Below are 22,172 nucleotides of genomic sequence, written 5' to 3' on the forward strand. Positions count from 1 at the left end.
ACTCAAGAAAATAGCGTAGTGAAACGCAGTCACGCATCAAGCTTATGAGGAGCGTTGTGCCTTACGCAACAGTAAGTGCCAGGCAGTGCCAGGCAGTCATTGCCCTCAGTCCTTCTGTCGCCAAGCAGTCGCTAGCAGTCACTAGACAGTCATTATAGTAGACGTTAGATATACACGTTAGGTAGACGTTAGGTAGACGTTAGGCAGTCGTTGAACCGCCAGGAAGTCGCTACATGGCAGGTGGCAGTTGCTGCCACCAAGCATTAGTGCCTTCTAGGCAGGCAGGAAATAATAGGCAGACACCCCATAATGTTCGCTTGAAAACATTCCAAAATGGGACAGAGAGAAATAATATGAAGGGAGAGCTTAGGTGGTGCCGAGAGAACTAAGGAGCGGAACAAAATAACAGTAGTTTCCTTGGAAATCTACATGACATTGGTAAGAACAATCTACAAAAGAAATGACAAATACAGTGACATGAGTGATTTATTTATGGGAATTGTGTTTTTTTTTCTTTTTCGACTCATTGATTACAAGGGCGTATACCTGTGCTGTGATGAAATCAGCTGATAGAGGTAATGTATAACAGAAACTGAATCTTCCACAGTCGTTACGTGAATATTGTGTTATTAAACTTGATGAACAATGCTGCTTTTCTGCAGCACATATAATTGTTGCGGCGACTCTGCAAAGCAGAGTGCCTATTACATCATTCCTACTGAATCAAGCCTGCGAATACTTAATGAACAGTAAACATATTTATTAATCAAATTATTTTTAGCATTCTTCAAGAAATGTTAGTTTTTTTTTTCTTTCCACGTTAGTGTTTTTCAAATTCTAAGGATGAGAGGTCTGCGAGGAGATAGAACATCGGCGCGATGCTTTACGTTCGGGCTCTCAAGTTCCATAGATTACCAAGGCCGACCTTGAAGCCAGCCTTGCAGGCTGATTGGAGCGTCATCCTGTTTTGAACCTCCAGAATGACGCAGGGCGCCTACATAATTATATCCATGTATTTATTTATGTTTATGTTCTCCTCTTGCAGCCCCGAGTTTCTTCCCAGTGTTCTGGAAACTTATCCGGCCATTCCTGAGCGAAAGAACAGCGGGAAAGATTAAAATCTTCTCACGCGGTGAGTAATGCGGGCCGAAGCTCTTGCATACACTCGTGGACAAACAAACGTTCACGGACCATAGCTCTGTATATCTATATCTATATGCCTATAATATACATACATACGCATATTTTCGCACCCTAGACCCATTGTGCTTTACGGCATTCTTGCGGCCTCCGTAATTGGCCAGTCGCCCTTGAAATTATCAGCTCACTGCGCGCGAGGCTGACCTAACTGGCAAATATTCAGCTGCTTAACCAGCGAGACGGGGCGCTCTTTCCGAGACCGCCCGCGTGTGGTCGTTGTTAATGAGGCAAATGACATCCGCCCGAAAAGCATTTCCTCTAAGATGGTCCGAAGAATACGGGAAGACACCCTGTAGGTGCACGCCGTCTTAAATCTTGACGTGAAGGTGAATCAGGCCTTACTACAAACAGAGAAGTAACAGACAAAAAACAGCGTTGAGTATTATCACGTGACTGCACAACCACAGCAACAAAGTTGGATAAGGACGGGTGAAACATGAGGAAAGGATGAAGCCGAAAATATCTTTCTTTTTCATATTTTTTCGTGTCATCTCGTCGTCTTTGTTAGTGAGGTTGCGCATTTATATTATTAGTGTTATTGCTGTTAACTGGTCTGGTCGTAATAAATCCCTCCACTTGACAGAGCTTTTCATTGCATTTCTCTCCGCCTTCGTTGAACCAGTAGCCTTACGTGGCATACTTCCTTTATTTGATAAACGTTTGGAAAAATGGAGTCCTCACGGAAGGCCATGAACGGCACCGAGACGATGCATTGCATATTATACCTACCAACTTTCCTGATTTCTTCGTAAAGTTTGCGAATTTGGGGTCGTTCTACGATTCTACGAAAATTATTTATGTTCGCGAAAACGTTTCCCTAATCGCTCTCCGAAGATTTATTTTTGGAGATCTCCAGATGGTGAAAGGATACCAGAGGAACACTTCCTTAGAGAAGTTTGTTCATACAAGTTCATATAGCAGGCACATTCGGCAAAGTCAAAAATGCTGCAAAACATCACTGTTATCTCAAAAGCAATACTCGTCCAAAATTCTGCGGCTTGTGTGCCGCTTCCAAATGCATAGAATCATTCACAAAATGCATTCACAAAAGGTGCGTGCCCAGCGCAAAGAAACAAAATAAATTTGTAATCGACTTCCACCCCTCTCTCCACCCCCTTTCCCCCCCTCGCCTGGGCATGACACGGAGGGTCATGTCCACGTGATTTTTACGAATCTTAAAGGTGACAGGTCACCATTTATGACCTCATTACAATGAGAGAGAGAGAGAAAGGCAAATGAAAGACAGGGAGGTTAACCAGAAGTTATCTCCGGCTGGCTACCCTGTACTGGGGGAGAGGCAAAAGGATGCGATGGGTGAGAGAGAAAAAAAGAAAAAGAAAAAAACAATCCGAACAACATACACACACACACACACACGTACACACGACACACACGAACTGTTTCTGTGTGTGGGCACTCTCCCGCAGTCTACGACGGCGTTCCTAGTGTTACGCAGTGTCCTCGTGCAATCCTACGTCACACAGCATACAGTCACAATTTGTCAGAACGTCCCGTGTCCTTTAAGTACCGCAGCAGCGCCTTCATAGTGGATCGCGCTGATGTTCGCGTGGGCCAGTTTCCAAGGATGTTGTTTTCTGTTATTGGGCGCTTGTCCAGAGTTTTCACTCACACACCCACACACCTGATCAAATTGCACGCGCGCGCTCTTGTTCGCAGATGGTTGGCTACCGATCCTGCTGGAGTACGTGGATCCCAGCCAGTTGCCGGCCCAGTGGGGAGGCACCATTGTGCACCCCGAGGGAGGCGCTCGCTGCACGCATGCGGTGCGTCACCATATAAGTTTTGGCTTTAAACGAGAACTGACAAGACTTTTGCCACTTGTCCTTTCTTTCGCGTTCCACAAAGATTCGAGCCATCTTAACCCTAGAAAAGAGAAATACTGCAAAGCGTCGCGGTACCTTGAGTATTTTCCCGCATTTGCTCCGAACAACCAGATCCCGGCTTTGGCACAAAGGTGATGGATGTGTCATGACGACATAATACATGGTTTGCTTTTACATGGTTTGCATTTTTTTTTCTATTTGAACGCCGTCACGATACCAACATTAGTTTTCGCTCTCTGTCATGACGACACGGAAATGTCGATGACGCCAGGTCCGGCGTTTCCAGACCTCCCCGACTTTAGTATCAACTTGAAATACCTTACGTGTTTCGCAGTTTATACGCTTGCTGATAAATGAAACTTCTACGTGCGTGGAGCGTGTGGTAGAGGTTCTAGAACTTCGAAAATGTGTAAAACGAGCTGCCTCCGTGATTATATTCGCCGGAGGAAATCGGCCTGCGGTGGCCCAAAGTTCGCTTCTCAAGAAAGACAAATATGCGAAGCTGGAGATGACTCAAAAAAGGGGCCACACCCTCTGCCGCAGTGGATGCAATACGGCCGCAGATACGTACACTTTGTGATAGCAGAGTTACTACGTAATTCGCGCAATATAACAAGAAATAACAAGCATCGAAACGAGGTGGAATTCCTTTGCGGACACGTCCTCAAGCACACCGTTCAGTTCTCCATAACCCCGTCCCGCACTGGAGCCCATGGATTAGAATCCCCGAGTGGAAAAACTCGGCAAAGTTCGTGTATGCGCTTTGCACGGATATGAGTGATAGGCTTCCTACAACACGCTTTGTAGCTTAGGTATATACATTGAGCTGTTCTGGCACGTTGACATCCATAGCGTTTGCAGAAACGCGTTTTTACGTTTATGTCTACGAGTTGGTCGTGTTGTGACATGCGCCCTCCTACTATTCTTGACAGTGAATCACGGTTTCTTTTTTTTTTCTATTTCCGGCTCTGGCATCCCGGGGCTGCAGCTGCTTAGCAGAAGGTCGAGGCCGCACGTTACATTCCTGGCTGCGCCGGCCCCATTTAGATCAAAACAGAGCATGGAAACGCCTATGCAATGAGCTTTCAATGCACGTTATAAGAAAATTAATCAAAATTAATCCTTTACTTTTAAACATGGTCTCTGTCATAGCTGAGCTTTGGAACGATAAACCTCAATAACTCTCAGGCTTGTCATGCAGCACACATTTGACAACACTTTGCAATCTTTCCTGTAGGTGCACGAAATAGTGTTCCGAAAGTGGTGAATAATTCCATCACATGATGGAATTATTCAAGGAAGATCCAAGGAGTATCCTAGTTATTCGCGACTTTTTTTCAATGACCGAGGAGTTTAGGGATATAACGTACACTTCTTTCCTTCTTGCTTTTTCATTTTATTTCCTGATTGCCTGTCTGGACAGGATGTGCTGTACATGTACACTTTTGCGATATTTTGCTTAGTGGTGCCCTATACGCTGAAAAGGGCTTTGTCGTTTTTGTTTACCCGCCGTGGTTGCTCACTGGTTATGGTGTTGGGCTGGGTTACGGTGTAAATCGCGGGATAGAATCCCGGCCACAGTGGCCGCATTTCGATGGGGGCGGAATGCGAAAACACCCGTGTACTTAGGTTTAGGCGCGCGTTAAAGAACCCCAGGTGGGCGAAATTTCCGGAGCCTTCCACTACGGCGTGCCTCATAACCATATAGTGGTTTTGGCACGTAAAACCCCATAATTTAATTTTTTTCTCGTTACTCTTTCTGACCAGTGTTATCTGGCTAAATGTTTGAAGCTCTGACGCTATCACCATAACAACGAAGATCATTATCGGCAGAGAGAGAGAGAAAAAAGATAATTGCTAATTGGAGACTTTATCTTATTTTCAAGCTACTCCGGGTGTAATATATGAGGCATAAAAGTAAGAAAGCGATAAAAAATAAAATACACACGCGTATAGACCCACAAGCGAAACGCACTACTTAGCCAATTGAAGCTAGGATACACAGTCCTACTCAGGACAGTATCCCGCAGAAATTCTAGAAACGCCTTAGTAGAGCGCAAGGCAGAGGCAGGATACTGCCACTATCCAGAGACGTCCGACAGCTCAAGGCATATGGCGTCACTCGTGCTTCAGGTGTTCTTTAAGACAGCTGCTGAGGTTGTAAAACGTGTGCAAATGCAAATCACATGGTCCAAGTCGTTGTCAGCACTACGAATAGGCCCATACTGATTGGCTGAACCTGAAACAAATTGCGATTCGTCTGAATAACATTCAAATGAACGCATTGTAGATCCATATTATCACGCATAACGAGATCATGTGGGTTGTAAAAGGCACAGGTCGGGTCGGAACTATTATCGGCAGCAGCCACTGTATGCAGCATGCCGGAACGCGACTACCTTGTGGTATGCGTAGCGATGTAACATTAACTCTGCAATGTCATAAGTAATAATTCTCAAACACCATTGATGGGGAACCCACATATGAAGATAAATACGACCGCTCAACGTACAGCCTACTACGCAGGAGTTAAAAGAAATTATCTAGAAAAAAGGTAGATCAGGAGGTTCTTATAAATGGTCGCCAGAGGTGAAAGACAGGGCTCATAGGCAATGAGCATATCCATAAGAGAATGAATTGTTTGCCCTACAAGTAACACGTTGTTCGTTTTGGGCTGTTGGCCAGCTTACACAAGTTATGACAATAAAATACCCTGTCATGTTCAGACGATGAATAATTAGGCACGACAATGTCATTAAGCCAACACATGAAAGAGTACAAACATGTGCTTTCGTGCCACACTTGTTCTGAAAGTGATTACATAGGAAAGGGTTTCAAGAAGGCATGGTGCGAGCAAAGAGAACAGGACGTGGCATCATGCCCAATATATCTGATGTCCTATCCAGAAACAAAGCAAAATTTAAAGCTGCTGAACACAGCCGCGGCCGCCCCTCAAGAAAGTGAAAGTGTGAGCTTTCTCCGGGCAGGTGATGGCAACCATCATCTTGGTTCTAAAAGTTGCTGCTGTTATAGCTAAATTTGCGGAAATGTTTGCTAAATTTGTACTACCATTACGAAATTTGCGGAAATGTAATTACAAAGCTTTGACAATCATTGTCCAAAAGTAAATTTCAGGCCTATGAACACCAGTGCCAAGGGAAAAGGCAAGTTGAAGAAACGTGGCATTTTTCGTCACACCATGGCAATATCGCAAGAAATATGGAGGACCGCTCAGCATTTTCATCAACTCGATATCCCATTCACTCACCACGGATTTTTAGCATCGTACAATATCTTACAAACTTTTTACAACGCTAAAATTATGACGTCGGAGAAACGATTGAACGCTTTTGTTACATTGTACAGGGCTGCATAGAAAATTCTAAGGTTTTGATACTATTGTAATGCCTGGGATTCAATAAACAAACAGTCTCATTCCTAATAATTGTTAGCAAGCGACCAACAGCCTGCTGTAACTTATACGGTTGTCCTGCACTGGTCTTCACAGACTGCTCATACGAATGAGCAGCTTTGTGAATATTGACACTCAATGCTGGTGTTCTTAGATAGGCTCTTCGCCCCGTCATGCATTATGATAATGAGCGGATGCAGGTCGTATGATCATAAATCGGACGTCTATCATTGCTTTAAACGAAAGAATAATCTCAAAAATCACTTGCACTTCATTTTCCTCACCTTTCTGGTACTTTCTGTCCTGAAACTGTAAATGCGGAGTCTTAGGCAATCCTGCAAAAGAGGTAGTTATTTAAAGATGTGCTGATGAAATAAAAGGTGCACATGGCTACGCACTGCCCTGTTTCCCAGGATAAACGATGGGGCTTCAATCGAAACGATAGTTGTCACATTAAAGATGCCGTCACGCGTATACCCGTGAGTCTCCGGACTGCCATTTGAGAAACACACAAACCACGCGATCGCCCAGGTTCGCGCTGTGAATTGAAAAACAATGTGTCACAAATACTCGGCGTGTCTCGTACTTTGCAGATTGGCCCCGGAGGAGAGCTTCCGGCCGCCGTCAGCCGAGGTGGTGGCGCGTTGGCCACCGATCCCGAGGCGGTCAGCTGCTTTGTGGAGCGCGGTCGGTGCCTCGAGGTGCCCGTCCAGGTCGAGGCGGCGGGCGCCAAACTCCACTGGCGGTTGCAGGCGAAGGACGTGGCCTTCGCCCTGTGGAGGATCAGCGGTCAGGACCGCGTCCAGCTGCTCACGCCGCGGAGGATCGCCTGCGACCGGGACCCGGAGTGCGGGCAGATGCACTGCGAAGAGCCTGGAACATGTACGCGCACCCGTTTTTTTAACTTTCTTTTTTGCTTTCCCCCTACTCTCTACTCTCTGCCATTTTTGTTATGGCAAATTAGCGAGAGCACGTCCCATTATACTAATTGCAAGAGCCGGCTGCCTTCATGCAGGGCAGGGGCCTGCACTACCGTCAGGCGCCAGGTTGCGTCTAAGGCATACAGTCCCTACCTAATCACACTGCGCTGTTTCTTTCGCGTTACTGTGTGAATTTTCTTTTTTCCATTTTTTCCTCTTCTTCTTTCGCCTTTTAATCCCTTTACCCCTTTCCCCAGCACAGGGTAGCCAGCCAGCACTTACACTGGCTAAACTCCCTGTCTTTCCTCTCCTTTGTCTCCTCCTCCTCCTGCGCTGTTTCTGATGGACGGGGAGATTTCGCACAGTGATCAGAAAAGTTGGATGAAAAAAAAAGGTGTGATCAAATATATAAGTCCACGAATGCCGCACAATAAAGATTGCATGGTGTATCTCAAGCCCTTGGGGTTTCGTTTTAGAGATCCGTAACGTGGTGACGGAAGCTCAGAGAAAGCAGATTGGGCTGGTTAAAGACAGGTGGAGACTCGTTAACGTTAACGAAACTCTTTAACGAAGCTTGCTTTCGGAGGTATGTTTAGTCTCTCCTTCTCTCCTCATCACACAATATGTTAACAGCAATCACGTATCTTGCGAAATGTAAAAGTAACTGAAAATTTCCGGTTTTATCCTTTATCCCTTAGTGCTCAACGACAAACAATAAAGTTGTTCAATATTTCTTCGAAGAAGAAAATTCAAATGTAGTAATAACTAAAGCAGTAACACAATATGCGTATACGCATAATAAAAAGAATAAGCACCGAGAAAATAAAGCGGATAGAAATCTCGCTACTTTGCTCTTTTGCTCTCCTATCATTTTGTGGTTCCTTCGAGTGCACCATTATTGAAGCATACCTCGCCCAGCAAAGTGTAGACAAAATCGATGGTGTGAATTATGAGCTCAAGATGAAAGTATTGCCCGCTTGTCAGTAAATTGCTTGTCGGGAAACACTTTCTTCCATGTTACAGAACGGTGCGATTATAGTGGGGAGTTCGTGAACACTATGCTGAAATTTAGGAGTTGAATAAGTTGTAAACCAGGCCACAACCTTACAGCTGGTATATAACTATAGCATGAATGAACAGAATTTATTGATAGGAAAGACAGAGAGGTCGACCTGAGCTAGTGCGCTCTAGTCTGCTACTCTGTACTGGGGAAGAGGGAAGGGGAGTAAAAGTATTGGCATGGATGATGATGATAAGAGAAGTGGTGAGTGCTTATGTACATGAGGCAGTTGCCTCGCTAGAGCCGCTCGTCGAGCTTGGTGTCCTGCAGAAACTTCAACAATACTTTTGTTGCACCCACTGAAATTGCAGTGTCAGTCCATGGGCCGAGGATAGCTTCCTCCGACAGTAGTTGTCTGCCAACGCTGGCTAGGAAACTGTCTAACGTCCTTCGCTCCAGCATATATGCTGGACAGTCGCACAGTACGTGTTGCAGTGTTTCGGGCATCTGGCAGTGTACACAATCAGGGTTGTTCGATTGGCCGATGAGGTGTGCGTAGCGACGGGTGAAAGCAACGCCGAGCCGAATCCTGTGTAGCACTGATGTTTTGCTCCGTGTAAGCTTCGGGGGCAAACAGAATTTACCGTCTGGGTCATTCGTATGTAAACGTCTGTGAATATTATCAGAGTGGGCTCTGTAAGCCTTTGTAAGGTCCTGCATGAGTGCCTTGATCATGGAGTTGGTGTCAGGTCGCGAGTAGGCAATCCGTACTTCATCAGAGGAAGAGGAGGCCGATCTTGCCTCACTGTCAGCGAGTTCATTACCAAAGACACCACAATGGCTAGGCATCCATTGAAAGGTGATCGCGTGGCCACTTAACTCGGCACTGTGATAAAGTTCGACGATTTCCAGCACGAGCAGATAGTATGGTCCTTTCTTTAAACAGTGTATGTAGTTTGTTCCTGCCCCCTGCGGTGGCTTAGCAATTATGACGCTGCGCTGATAAGCACGAAGTCGCAGGTTCGATTGCCGGCCGCGGCGGCTGCATTTCGATGACAGCGAAATGCAAGAACGCTCGTGCAATATATACATTGGTCGACATTAAACCGGAGTCTCCCACTACAGCGTGCCTCATAAACATATCGTGCTTCTCGCACTCCAAATGCCAGAATATTTAGTAGTTTCTTGCATTAAGTTGATCCTACTCTTTCCAATAACCTGTCTTCTTGTCCCGCTGTTGGGTACATCTGTCGCACATAAAACACATACGGGTTCTTGTCTTGTTTGTCTTGCAGACACATTCACGTTCGACAACAGCTTTAGCTGGTTCAACGGAAAGCAGCTCTCCTACGTCATACGGGTACATCACGAATCCATATCCAGCCCCGAGGAAATTGCTAGGCGCTGAACAGAGTGGCCTGCCTCAAAGTCAGGCCTTGTACAGAAGCTTCTGACCACGCTTGCGTGGCAGCGAACTTTTGGTCTCGTTGTTTTAACAGAGTGTGTTTTTATTGAAACTGCAATAAATATGAGAGGCCTCATATTTTTTTTATGGCCTGTTATTTCGAACTGTTATTTCGAACCTTTTGTTTTGTTATTACGGCTGTCACAAAAGAAACGTTGGTATAGAGACCACGACCATATTCTTCACAGATCGTATCCCTTGCAAAGCTTGCTGAAACCTGCTGTCCGTACTATTACGTTCAGGTGGCCTGTCACGCGGGGCCCTGTCACAGGCCTATAACTACCAATACAACTGCCAATATAAAATTATCCTATCGCGGAATGAAAAGCTCGTTTAGAGGCGCCGAAGCAGTGGTGTACTTCGCAAGACTTAGGGAGTGACGTCTTTTACACAACACACATGGTAGGCCTAGGCGATGGGGGGAGAGTACAGACCCTTTTCACGGAGAAGTTTACTCTGGATAAACGAGATGGCGCTTTTGGAGGCGCGCCGCACGTTGCCTCCGTGAAACTTCATGGATAGGAAACCATTACTCGTGCCCTGCTTCTGTGTTTCGAAAGTGCAACTGGACGTACGCTAACACGCTGCGCTCCATTTATGCTGCAAAATGTGAAGCGGTGGAGGGAAGACTTGTGCTGTAGTTGGCTGCAGAGATAGCGACTGGTATATTAAGAAATGGAATAAATCTGTGTGACAAAGTTCACGAATCGCTGCTACATCAAGAGTTCCTATGTCACCAGCCCTTCGCGATGCATACCTTTCCCTGAGAATAAAGAAAAACAAAGAAATCACTTATCCGCCAGCGTTATATCGCTGACGGCCAAAGAAAGGACTGCAACCACGGAACGTCGGAAAAATTGAGTACCGCTCGTTACGCCGTGACAAAGGGAGTAGCGCAGCTTCCTGGCATAGTAAGCTCCACGAAAAGTATTAAGAATAACCAACGTATATTACGAATAAGTCAGTGGGCACTTGAATCAATGCGCCAAAACATGGGTGACTGTGATTACACCGACAGCGCAAGAATGTTCGAAGTTGGACGTTTCGTGACGGTACACAGAGTAGGCGAGTAACTAGCGATAATATGTCTTCGCTAGAAGTTATTACAGGGTACAGAACATTTTCTTTTCGAGCCCTTGTACGCAGCGACAACAAATATATTGCAACTAAGCGCACTCGCGAACGATTAGGCAGAAAATAAACAATCAGACAGCGACCGAACCGAGGAACCTTACTAAATAAGAAACATGACAAGCCGCTTCTTCAAAGTGATAGCCAAATATAAAACGAAAAGCAAAACACACTGATCCTTATTTAATTCATAAGCGGAAAGTTTGAACGACTTGGAAAACATTTATAAGGCCGCTTTCAGTATACAAGCACCGCACACGCTGCTCGCGCCGTTTGAAAAATGCTTGCAGAGAGCCAGTGCCGCCTCGAGCTCCTCCATTGTAAAAGGAAGGTCCATGCGGCAATCACGGGAACGGGGGACGTCACCTCTGGCTGGAGGATCTGGACGCGTCACTTGGACTGCCATCCGCGCACAAAAGTCTTCTGCGACATCGATGTCCTGCCGCCCTTGGAAAAGCGCGAGCGCCTTGAAAGGAAAACGCTGTTCCGGAAGGCAACGCAGACCTTGCACCGTTTTCCTGCTCCCATGTGTGGGGTAGCAAACCGGTTAAGCTAAACTGGTTAACCTCCCTGCCTTTCCTTCTCCACTTTTTCCTTTCTTCCATGGAAAAGGCTTAACTAGTTAAGAAAACGCTATAAGAGACGCTCGGGCGGAGCAATTGCTGGCCTTGATCGCCTGGCTAAACCCGCCTGTTACTTCCACTCGTCACCCCCACGCTTACACGAACTCTGAAGCTGTGGCAAAAGTTTTGTGTCGTTCACGCAGCCACCATTCGCGATATCCGCTGAAACAGAGGTTTGCTCAGCCGCACCGGCGTCATGTATATCCATGGTAAACAAGGAGGCAGCGGAGGCAGCTGAGGCAGCTGAGGCAAGGAATGGACGCGTCACCACATGATCAAACATGGCGACGCCCACGGTATCGCCGCGAAAAGGGTCTACAGGTTCGCAAATAGGGGTGTACCAGGTGGATTAAGTGAACGTGCCACCTGCATCATCAAAAAGACGAGCTTGCGCACAAATGTTAGACGATGCCAGAAACGGCGGACAGAAAAGTGTCCGCCGTTTCACCAAATGTTCGAAGCAATGACGGAGTTTAGTCTGCTCGGCTTGGGACACCCTACAACTTGTTAAACTCCCTCACTCCCTTTTATCGATTTGGCGCGCTTTTATTCCGGCGTCTTCCCGAACAATCACCACGCAATGAGGAACTATCCGGGAAGCGCTAAGACTTCGGGATTGCGAGACGTACTCACCAAGCGATGCAATGTACCTTAAAGGACTTGTCTGTTATGAGCTGAAAAAATCACGCTTGATTTCAGTACCACATGTTCGGAACGCATAGCAAAGGGACCCCCACGTGAGGTTCGTTCTGGTAAAAAAATAGGTGAGCGTTGGTGTAGGCCAGTTGGTGATTTGGGAAAGTACCACAAGGAATACACGAGACGAAGAAAGGGACAACACGAAGCGGTGAAGTCGTGTGACGTTTCGTTACATGCACCATTGCATTCTGGAATGCGAAGTCTTCTTCTGTCGTTTTAAATGTATATCACCAGTGCTTTTCGTCGGCGATGATCATATAATGGCATAAACTCATGTTCATTTTATCAGAAAATGTCTGCAACAAAATGATTCAGTCATGCATATATTGTGCTATGTGAGTGGGGTCTCAAGCCGCAGAAAATTTTCAAAGCTTTTTTTTTCTTTTAGTAGTTGTTTCTGGATTGATCTTGCAAAGGTTAAATGCCTGCGTCTGGGAGGTTGAACAAAAGCAAAAGAAGGAGTTTAATAAAAGCAGTTGATAACAGTCTCGCTATGTGCATGGGTTGTTTCTTAAAGTGGATTGACTGAATTAACCTGAAGAGGACGATAAAGAAAACAATTAGCAAACCAGCCGAGATGACATAACGTCAAAAGATGTCTATAAGCACTGACTCGCGTAAGTATAACAGCATGGCCTTCGGGGCTCCAACTGTGTCCTCCCTTCAGTAGGAGAGCCCTATGGGCAATCGCTACGCTGTATTTTTCTTTTTTCTGTATACTAAGTGAATTCTTGGCTGCTAACCAAGAGTGGGCATAGCGGCAGCGGTGACACAACACGTGTCCGCTCACCAAAGGGGAGAGAGGTCCCCTCATCGCGCAGCGACTTTCTTTTAAGTTTGAGTACGCACAACAAATGGGCTTTTATCTGATTTTCCAATGGGTTCCTTCGCACGTCGGAATCGAGGGTAATGAACGAGCCGATCACTTCACCAAAGAGGCACACTCTCAAATCACGCCCTATAACAACTTCGTCTGCCTGTTTGGCACAGCACGCCAACTATATAGTATCGCATGCAGTCAGAAATAAACACCCTGACAATTTCGTTGCCGCCGGCGTTCCACCCCGGCCGCTACCAAAGCTGGGACTCTCAAGGGCCGATAGGGTCCTACTAATCCGTCTCGGCATTGGCTGCTTCAAAGCTGCTGAGCGGATCTCTCGCCTTTCAGGCACTGTCACTTCCGTCTGCCAGAATTGCACTGCTGGAGTTGATGAAACACTCGCACACATCATCCTCGACTGCGCGGCTTACAGCCCAGCTCGGGAAACACTAATCGCCACGTACCGACACCTACGACTTCCCACAGCCCGTCCTGAGGGTTTTCTTTTTCCTATGGGTTTTTCATGTTTGCTCAAAAGAGCCTTTGCTGCTCTAATTGAGTTTTTTGAAGACTCCAACCTTTACACGCGGCCATAAGCCCCGTTTCACGCTTCTTTTTATTTTCACGGCCTTACCCTTGTCCTCCTCCATCTTTATTTCCCTTCACTCTTTTATTCCCCTTAGCCCTTCCCCGTGCAGTACGGTTGAGGTGACCTCCTAAGCGAGAGACAGTCACGGTACTGCACTTATATTTTATTTTTCTCACTTGAAAGTCACTACACAACACGTGTCATCCGGTATTTTGCGCTCGGTGCACACAGGTGAACTGAGCTGCCCCGATCTTAAGCAAAAACGACATTTTTGCACAGCTCAAAAAACAAGGACTTAAGGAAGGACACAGCGCAGGCGCTGACTTCGACTGATCTTTATTTGCGAAATCGCCAATACTATATGCATGAGCAAAAGTAATGAAAAAACAACTTTTGCATTAAGTCACACGTGATCCCCTATTGCATCACATCAAATCACTTGATTTCGTTTTTTGTGAGGTCTATAGACGGTATGCTTATGCAAAGGTCCCCCGGCCGCTGTATCTTGTCAGCCTCTATGATTTCACGTGTAAGCTGTTCTCGGTGTTTGGAAATTATGACGCAGTCTTCAAATTCAGGGTCACAGTGGCAGTCTCTGCAGTGAATGCCAAGGTGACCTTGCACGGCGGTATAAACGCTGTAAAAATGCTCTTTCAATCGCTCATTTAGACGTCTGCCTGTTTGGCCAACGTATTTCTTTCCGCAAGTCAAGGGAATCAAGTAAACCACACCCAGGCCGCATGCTCCAAACCGCTTCCTATGTTTAGTATTGCAATATATATATATATATATATATATATATATATATATATATATATATATATATATATATTCCTTTGATACTCACGGATATTCAACGATTTTCGTAAATAATGTGAGGCTCTATAAGTCAAAACCCTGCTTTCTACAGTCGGTAGAATTGTCCCCCTTAAATGCAACATATTTCACTGAAATCAGATGAGGGCCTGCCTAATGAAAAAACTTTCTGCGTTTTACATGTATTTGAATGGGAAATGAGAGTTGATTCTGAGATAAAACGTGATGGTGCGTACTTGTTGGCAACGAACCCGTTACGACGGACGAATCCAAACGAGTCGAGAGGGGACCACAGCAATCGCTGTGACATCAATGGCTGGAGCAACGACGTCTTGTCGCGACTTCGAACCTGCCTTGCACAGTCGTCAGTCGTCAGGCGCCCGTGCGCGGTGCGAAGGTCACCTGCACACAAAAAAATGCCAATATAAGATTGTGTGGCACGACGCCAAAACGAGCACAATGTCATTTCTTAACGTGCTGCTTACCCAGACGTGACGTCGTCGTAGCGTGAAGTAATTTAACGATTGAGCGTATACGTTTTTCGCGGCCCCTTGAACGTATAATACAGAAGTCTGCAGCTCCACGACGCGATGGTACAAACAGTCGGGACGACCCGAAAACGCTGAAAGAAGTGAGGTACTTGTAGACAAACTTCACGGGAAAAACTCTTTGCGAAGATGTCTGAAAAACAGCTGCAGCTGTTTTATTTACAACGTTCTTTTTGCTGCAACTGCAGATACATTAAATTCGTGCAGCTTTTCAGAAAAGAAAAAGAAAATCTCACTATTTCGCCCTTGACGAAAGTGCACGCTGAGTAGAAAACTTTGGCAGACTGGGCCTTTTCAAACTGCCTCGAGTTGACTCTAATGTGCCGGCCCTCCAGACGACGATGATAGCGGGTGCTCTAGCACCCACGACTGTTGATTCGCAGATGTACGACAGCAATAAGTCAGTGGCAGCGGTCGTGTCGTTGGACAGCTGGAGCCTGGCCATTCTGCGATGAAAAAGAAGAGAGAAAACGCGAGGCTATATAGTATTAAACAGCTGCTTACACAAAAAGGTCATGAGGCGCATAAATAAAACGTTGAGAATCAGGGAAAATGAAATGCCGTGCAAGTTGGCATTAATACATCGAACGTCACCGAAGGATATTTTCCAGGCCGCTATTTCTAGATAACCGCTATTCGCAAATACCAAGTTCTCCGTCGATTTTGCCCTACGAAATACCGCCAAATATTTTGTCCCCATTTAAAAATGTGCATTTCAGTAAGTTGCTGCGGTGTATGCCTATACATGACTGTGGTTGCTTTCATAACCATGAATTAACCTAAGTAAATTTTGTTGTCTCTTAGCGAACCTGAAACGCGACTCAGCATACAATCTCAATGTCCTCCTACTGAGAATGCCGCAATATTCTGACCCTGCGCTTCAGAGTAATTTTTGCAGTGACTTTCGGCATTAAGTGCCGTACTTCCTGCTTTTTCCACAGGAATAGTTCACGTAAGCACACGCGCGGAAACAAATTCGTAGCTTAGGGTCAAACTCACGGTCAAGTCAAATATCGTGTAAGATATACTCGTTTGCCGCGTAGGGTCTTTTCGAAACATTTGGTTGGCAACACTGTCACGTGCGTTTCCCATGCCGCTACGTAATATCGAATGCATTAAAACCTAAATCGGGAACCTCTCTGCCATTCCTTAATAAATTTTCTCTTCTATCTCTTGCGCGCATCCGTCTTCAATGTTGTTCGACGAAATAAATTACATGTAGTAACCATCTACTGGTGTAACTCTTTAGGTAACCTGCCTTCGCTGAGAAATTACCCAAGCAAAGGTGGTTATTTTTCATGTCTTTATGTAGACTGTTCTTTCATGGGCGACGCCATCTTGCGTACGCAGTGGCGCCATCTATGGGCAGTTGGCATGCTGGCTTGTGCGAGTACGCCGTGCTGTATCCTTGTCCTCGCGTCACGTGGTCTATTTAGTATGACGAGGCATGTTCTACGTGGGATACAGTTCTTTGAGACATACTGAAGCGATTTAAGTCAGCATGGCCTGAGTTTCAGTGGAGTTGAGGCGAACGGAGCAACCAGCGCGATTTGTGCGCGCGGGATTTGAGCCTACAATAAGCGTCGGAGATCAGTTTTGTATTTGTGAAAATTCGTTCCACTAATGTGACGTTACTGCATCATTCTCACTGCAGTTATAAGCTGTCGCTTAGCAACGATGATTAGTTCGAAAACACATGACGATCCCAACTGCGTGGGTACTGCTCTCCTAGAAATTAGTTGTGTGCTTTAGTTTGACAGGCGTTCAAATTGTTATCTATGGGTACATTATGCGACTGCCTAGTTTGTTGGACGAGGTTCCCGCCAGCGAATAAAACAGTTTTGGTTAGTAATAACAGCCTACCGCGGAGTATGAATTACACTTGTCTAGTGGTCGAGTGACTGTCAGCGGATTGCACGAGTGTCGGAAGCAGTGGCAGACGCTGGGTTATATATTTGTTTGTTCTATATAGCGCATTGTCCAAGCATGCGGCATGACCATACAAGGTCTTATTGCAGTGTTAGTACGTTTTATTTCTTTTTCTTTCTCGCGAATAAAGATGCGATCCTACTCTTCTTTTTTTTTTTTTTCAGTCTCGTTCGTCCCGTCCTGTACGACGCACTCACCCGTTTTACGGAAATCGTGTCTTCGCAAATAGCTTAGTGTTTCATAAGGTGTTTCCCAGGGCTCCATGCTCGGTCGCGTTTTATTTCTGTGTTATATGAACGATATCGCAGAGACAGTTTCCTCGGTTGTTATGGTTCGGTTATTCCCAGATGATTGCCTAATTTACTCCCACATAACATCCAAAGAAGATCAGGTTACGTTAAACACGGCGTTAAGTAATGTTCATGACTGGTGCACAAAATGTAACATGAAGATAAATCATAGCAAAACGTCATATATAAGAACAACAAACAAAATTAAAGATATTCTTCCGTTTGACTACGAAATTCAAGCACATAAAATAAAGAAAGTGAGCCATTTCAAGAATCTAGGAGTAATGATAAGTGAAAACAAATGTTGGGATAGACACATTCACAGTTTATGTAGTGAAGCCGAGAGAAAATTGTGGATTTTATGCCGAAAACGAAAGCAGGCAACTCCGACAGTGAAACTAACCGCCTATTTAAAACTTGTAAGACCAATCTTGTAATATGGCTTTATCGTGTGGGACCACTTTGCAAAAAAACCAGATAGTCAGGATTGAAAAAGTACAAAGAAGGGCGCTAGATTTATTATGTCTAGATATAAGTCCACGGATTTAGTCTCGGAGATGTTATCAGAACTTCATTTACCTCAACTGTTGGAGCGGAGAAGAGTCGCTAGACTTAAGTTCATCTATCTTTTGGGGGTAACTTTTTAAACTTGAACACTGGACTGTACATAAAGCAGCGCTCGGCCCGAATATTGAGGAGCAATCACAATCAACGACTTACACGTTTCCAAGCTAGGGTCAACACATTCAAATACTCATTCTTCCCACGAAAATTTGAAGAATGAAGCTCGCTGCCACAACACATAACGCAAGCAGACTCTGTCAGTTCATTTGAAAAATCTATACATCTTTACTTGACGTACCAAATTAACCACGGCATTTCTTTTGTGGCGAATTTGAACTACTCAGAAATACTGATGTTGCTCTCTGTGCTCCTAGTGCCGCATTTATGTTTTGTTGTGAGCCGCAAGTTGTGCATATTTTATCTTCTTTTGTGCGTACATGCCTAAGGCTGTGATTGACAGTATTTTTTCTGCACTGTAACAAATATTTACCACCCTGTAATGGCCCAAGAAATTGGCTAACAGTATCAATAAATGAATGAATCTTCAGTTCCTCGTACGCACGGCAGTGCTTCATGGTGTCAGAAACTGAAGCGACAATGTCCTAGTCGATCAGGATATTATACAGATCCTCTTCCATGTCCTTAAGCAGGTGCCTGACATTGTCTTACTCGGTCATTCTTGCGTTGACTTGCTTGCACAATTTCAAAATCTCCTCTATGTAGGCTGTGCGAGTATCACCTGGTAGCTGTGCTGTCTGTGCCGGGGTGTCCGAGTCCGAATCCGAATCGCCGAAGCATTTCTTTAGCTCATCGATGAAACGTTGCCACGTCGCTAATATTCGTGATTTTCAAACCACATGCGGCCAGTGTCAGTGAATGCGAAGACAACGTTGGTTAGTTGGTCGGTAGTGTCACAGACGTAAGACTTGCTAAACTCGTTGGTAATGCTTGAGCCCCTCGTCCACACCTTCACCTGCTTTTCCGACGCCGCACTTCCACCGCCGCACCTCCACCAAAACTGTTAGGACATGAAAGAGACAGGATTTGTTTATTTTATGTAATTATTCATTCATTTAAGGCAGGGGCATATTAGAAACCAAAATTGAAGAACATAGTTGATACAATAATAATAAGGAGCATGAACAATCGATAAATCTATACAAAAATGTGACCTGCAATAAAACTACAAGAAACATAGCAGTATAAATTACAGATCGAAAAGTAAAAGCAAACAAATCGAACTTACATTAGTCTGAGGCTCGCCATAAAGTCATAAGAGGCTTCAAGGTGAGCCTCAGACGTGAGCAAACGTCTTTCTTTTCTTCTTCGTTCACTCCACACACAATTCCTATTCTTCCGCTTATGCGGGTACATTTACGGTAATATTATCGTTGGTGGTGGTTGTAGTGGAAGCTATGGGCAAGTGGTGCCACTCCGCCTCTGCAATGTTAGGAAAGTTTGTGACTAGACGTCCAATAAAGCAGCGTTTAATATTAAGCTGACTCATACGACGATTCTCTATGGATGACTGCATTGTATGCTTTTCGGCAAACTGATGTCATGATTCCTTGCGCACGAGGCTTCCAGGGCTCTTCTAAAGCGTGTTAAAGAGCTCATTCCCTGGCCGCCCGTCACACTTGGAAGTCGCTCGCCACACTGCCTCTTAAGAAGCAACTCAATCTGGCAAGAGATGGCGCAACATGCCGCCAATTCCGTCAGCATATACCGCTTGCTTCGCTTGGCTGTCGCTTGGCATGTTTCGCGCGGGGCCCATTGAGAACCGCGTCGGAGCGTGAAAGAGATTCAAAACAGGAAATAACCGAAAGAGCTGTGTGCAAGACGTGGTATATAATACAGCCTTGGGGAGCCGTGCTACGCCGGCGTGCTTCGCCGAGTGACCGGCAGATGGCGGTCGCTGACAAGGAGTCCAGTAGCGGGAACCTTCCCAGTGGAGCCCGTGCTGTCCTGCCGGCCACAGTTTGACGGCTGCGGCGACACCATCCAGGAAAGTCGCATCGATTCTCGCGACGGCCACGATGGGGGGCGACGACGCTCAGGAGAAGCGAGCTCTCCAACAGGTGAGCCTGTCGAGGACGCTTCCTGATCGGCGCACGCGAACGCTGCCACTTACTTGAACGGTGGCCAAACACGGAAAGCGCGAACGGCTGTACTCCGCGATCTTTCGTAAAAGAGTTACTCGAGGCAAATTGGCGATGCCATCGTTCTAAGCGCAACATGTGGCCCATTGTTTTCGTCTTCTTCTGCTTTTCTTCATATTGTTCTGCCTGGGCCATTGACTTGGCTGTTTCGTTGCTTCTTTTATTGTTACTTAATATTGAGCTTTATAGTCTATTTGATTGGAAGCATTTCTTTACAGCAAGAGAATGTTACCAGAATTGTTGCAGACGGTGTTGCAATTATAAGATGCCCCAGCAGGTGGTAGAACAGGCACTGCGCCGATTCTTTTCGAAACAACCAGAGTCTTTCTTTCTTTCTTTTTTTCTTTCTTTTGTGGCGATATCATTAGTGTATGTAGGTTACTACAATAAATTTACATGACACATGGGAGGAACTATCACTGTCAAGTTATTAGGTCTAAACTGCCTTTCCTGTCCCTTGCTCTCTCTCTCTCTTTCTCTCTCTCTCTCTAGCGGCAGTCTAACGGTAGCGTTCACTGAATAAATTAAACGAACAATCCCTTTCATACTATCTTTTAACCTATGACAAAAAATGATGTTATCTTACAAGTGTGTGCCACCGTATAAGAAAGGCAGAGGGAAGTTCGAAAAAAAAAAAAGCTGTATACAAAAGCGTCATATACCGGCCGACCTCTCTGCCGTTCCTATAATGAATTCTCTGCCCTTGCCCTTCACAACCATTACAGTTGGAATATCGATTTCGCGGATTCTGCTCTTTGCAAAAGCCCTCAGTGTCGAAAGAAAACGGAATAGGATCAGGGCGCAGACAAAATTAGTTTCTTATTTATTTGTTTATTTTATTATCGTGCCGTTATTGTGTCAGACGCCTGCAAAAGCTAAAGGTCAGGAACAACATCTTCCGGCATATAACGTTTGTAGACGGATTCGTGCAGCATGTAGTATTTGTAAATCCAGCAATGTTTGTCCAGAAGCTTCTCAATTTGGTAAACAGGTGGGATACATTCAAACGGTCTTGGTGTATTTTCACACCTCTCGGCCTTTTCTAAAACCGATCACTCTGACACACGTACCCGACCTGGGCAAACTGCGCGCATTTATGCTACAAGCATATAATTGTAAGTGTTTTAAGTCCCAATTTTCATGCGAAATTGAGGAGGCGAGTCCAAGTTCGTTAGTTTTCATAGTGTCTCAAAGGTCGCGATGTCTTTTCAGACTGGTGAAGTGTTCGCCTCACGAAAACATACAACGCTCTCCTGTTTCGTTTAGATTCGATCACAGTTTCGAATGCATTGGTTTAAATGGACGCTAAATAAAATCTACTAAATCAGTTTACGCTGATGTATTATTGCTCCGAAGCTTTGGTTCTGTCAATTTTGCGAGAACTGATCGATTACTAGAAGAGCGAATAAAGGCCAATTTTAATCTTCGGAATTTCTCTCCGGAATCGCCGCGCCCCCATGCCAGTGTGACGTCATAAAGGTCTATACATTTTCCCGTATTTAGTCTGTCGCAGCGCAGTGAAAGTTCCCGAAACTTGTTAAATTGAGCGTTTGGCTGATTTAGAATACAGCGTAGCCCATCTTTGAACAGAAAGAGTTAACGAGGCCAAAGCGGGCGCTGTCAAAATCTACCAGGTCACGGTGAAACAGCGTCGCCGCACGCTTCTTCTTTTTCTAATTTTCTTTTTTCGCGGCTGTAATGCTTTAACGAGCCTACTATCACGATCAGGGTGTTCTGTTATATTGTAATAGCTTAATTTACTCATACAACTCAACTCATTATTTTCCTTGAGGATGCTCTTACGCGGGAAGAAGAACGACAGTGCTTTGCCATTAACAGTGCACACAACTTGATCATGCAGCGCACAGTTCTACTACCAGATCCATTATGTTCCATCATGTCTTGGGCCTGCTAAGAGCGAACGATGCAGGCACGCGAGACGTTCATTCACCGTCTGACGTGGCGAGACGAAGACTAGTGTTTTGCTACCACCGCTGAGCTGAACATCAGACGTGAACACAGCGTCAGCTTACAGTATATCATCCGCGCAAGTCATGTCCTGGATGCGAACTTGTGGGGAACCCGTCTTTATTAACTTTGTAAGCAGTTCGACAATTATTTCACCAAAAGCCTTTGCCCTAAGACTAGTGAAAGTGACACAAT

At 45.4% G+C, this 22,172-nt stretch overlaps 2 protein-coding genes and 1 long non-coding RNA gene across 4 annotated transcripts in view; 2 read left to right on the forward strand and 1 right to left on the reverse strand.

Moving 5' to 3' along the window:
- The window catches only part of LOC135913916 (SEC14-like protein 4), a 52,620-nt gene extending 42,669 nt beyond the window's left edge, over positions 1 to 9,951 (forward strand). The window contains exons 9-12 of the mRNA XM_065446604.1: positions 1,046 to 1,132; positions 2,878 to 2,984; positions 7,050 to 7,338; positions 9,672 to 9,951. Coding sequence (XP_065302676.1) covers positions 1,046 to 1,132; positions 2,878 to 2,984; positions 7,050 to 7,338; positions 9,672 to 9,784 — 596 coding nt within the window. The 3' untranslated portion in view covers positions 9,785 to 9,951. The remainder of the gene's footprint in view (positions 1 to 1,045; positions 1,133 to 2,877; positions 2,985 to 7,049; positions 7,339 to 9,671) is intronic.
- Positions 9,952 to 14,764: 4,813 nt separating this feature from the next.
- Positions 14,765 to 15,505, reverse strand: LOC135913926 (uncharacterized). Its single transcript, XR_010568168.1, has 3 exons — positions 15,304 to 15,505; positions 15,005 to 15,141; positions 14,765 to 14,921 (listed from the first exon to the last, which is right to left on the reverse strand). It is a non-coding gene; the product is annotated as an uncharacterized lncRNA (long non-coding RNA).
- Positions 15,506 to 19,793: 4,288 nt separating this feature from the next.
- Positions 19,794 to 22,172, forward strand: part of LOC135913915 (SEC14-like protein 2) — a 31,653-nt gene continuing 29,274 nt past the window's right edge. For both annotated transcript variants that reach the window (XM_065446602.2, XM_065446603.2), the window contains exon 1: positions 19,794 to 19,928. In XM_065446602.2, the coding sequence (XP_065302674.1) occupies positions 19,887 to 19,928 (42 nt within the window). In that variant the 5' untranslated portion in view covers positions 19,794 to 19,886. The remainder of the gene's footprint in view (positions 19,929 to 22,172) is intronic.

The sequence above is a fragment of the Dermacentor albipictus genome, chromosome 5, assembly GCF_038994185.2.
Source record: "Dermacentor albipictus isolate Rhodes 1998 colony chromosome 5, USDA_Dalb.pri_finalv2, whole genome shotgun sequence".
NCBI lineage: Eukaryota > Metazoa > Arthropoda > Arachnida > Ixodida > Ixodidae > Dermacentor > Dermacentor albipictus.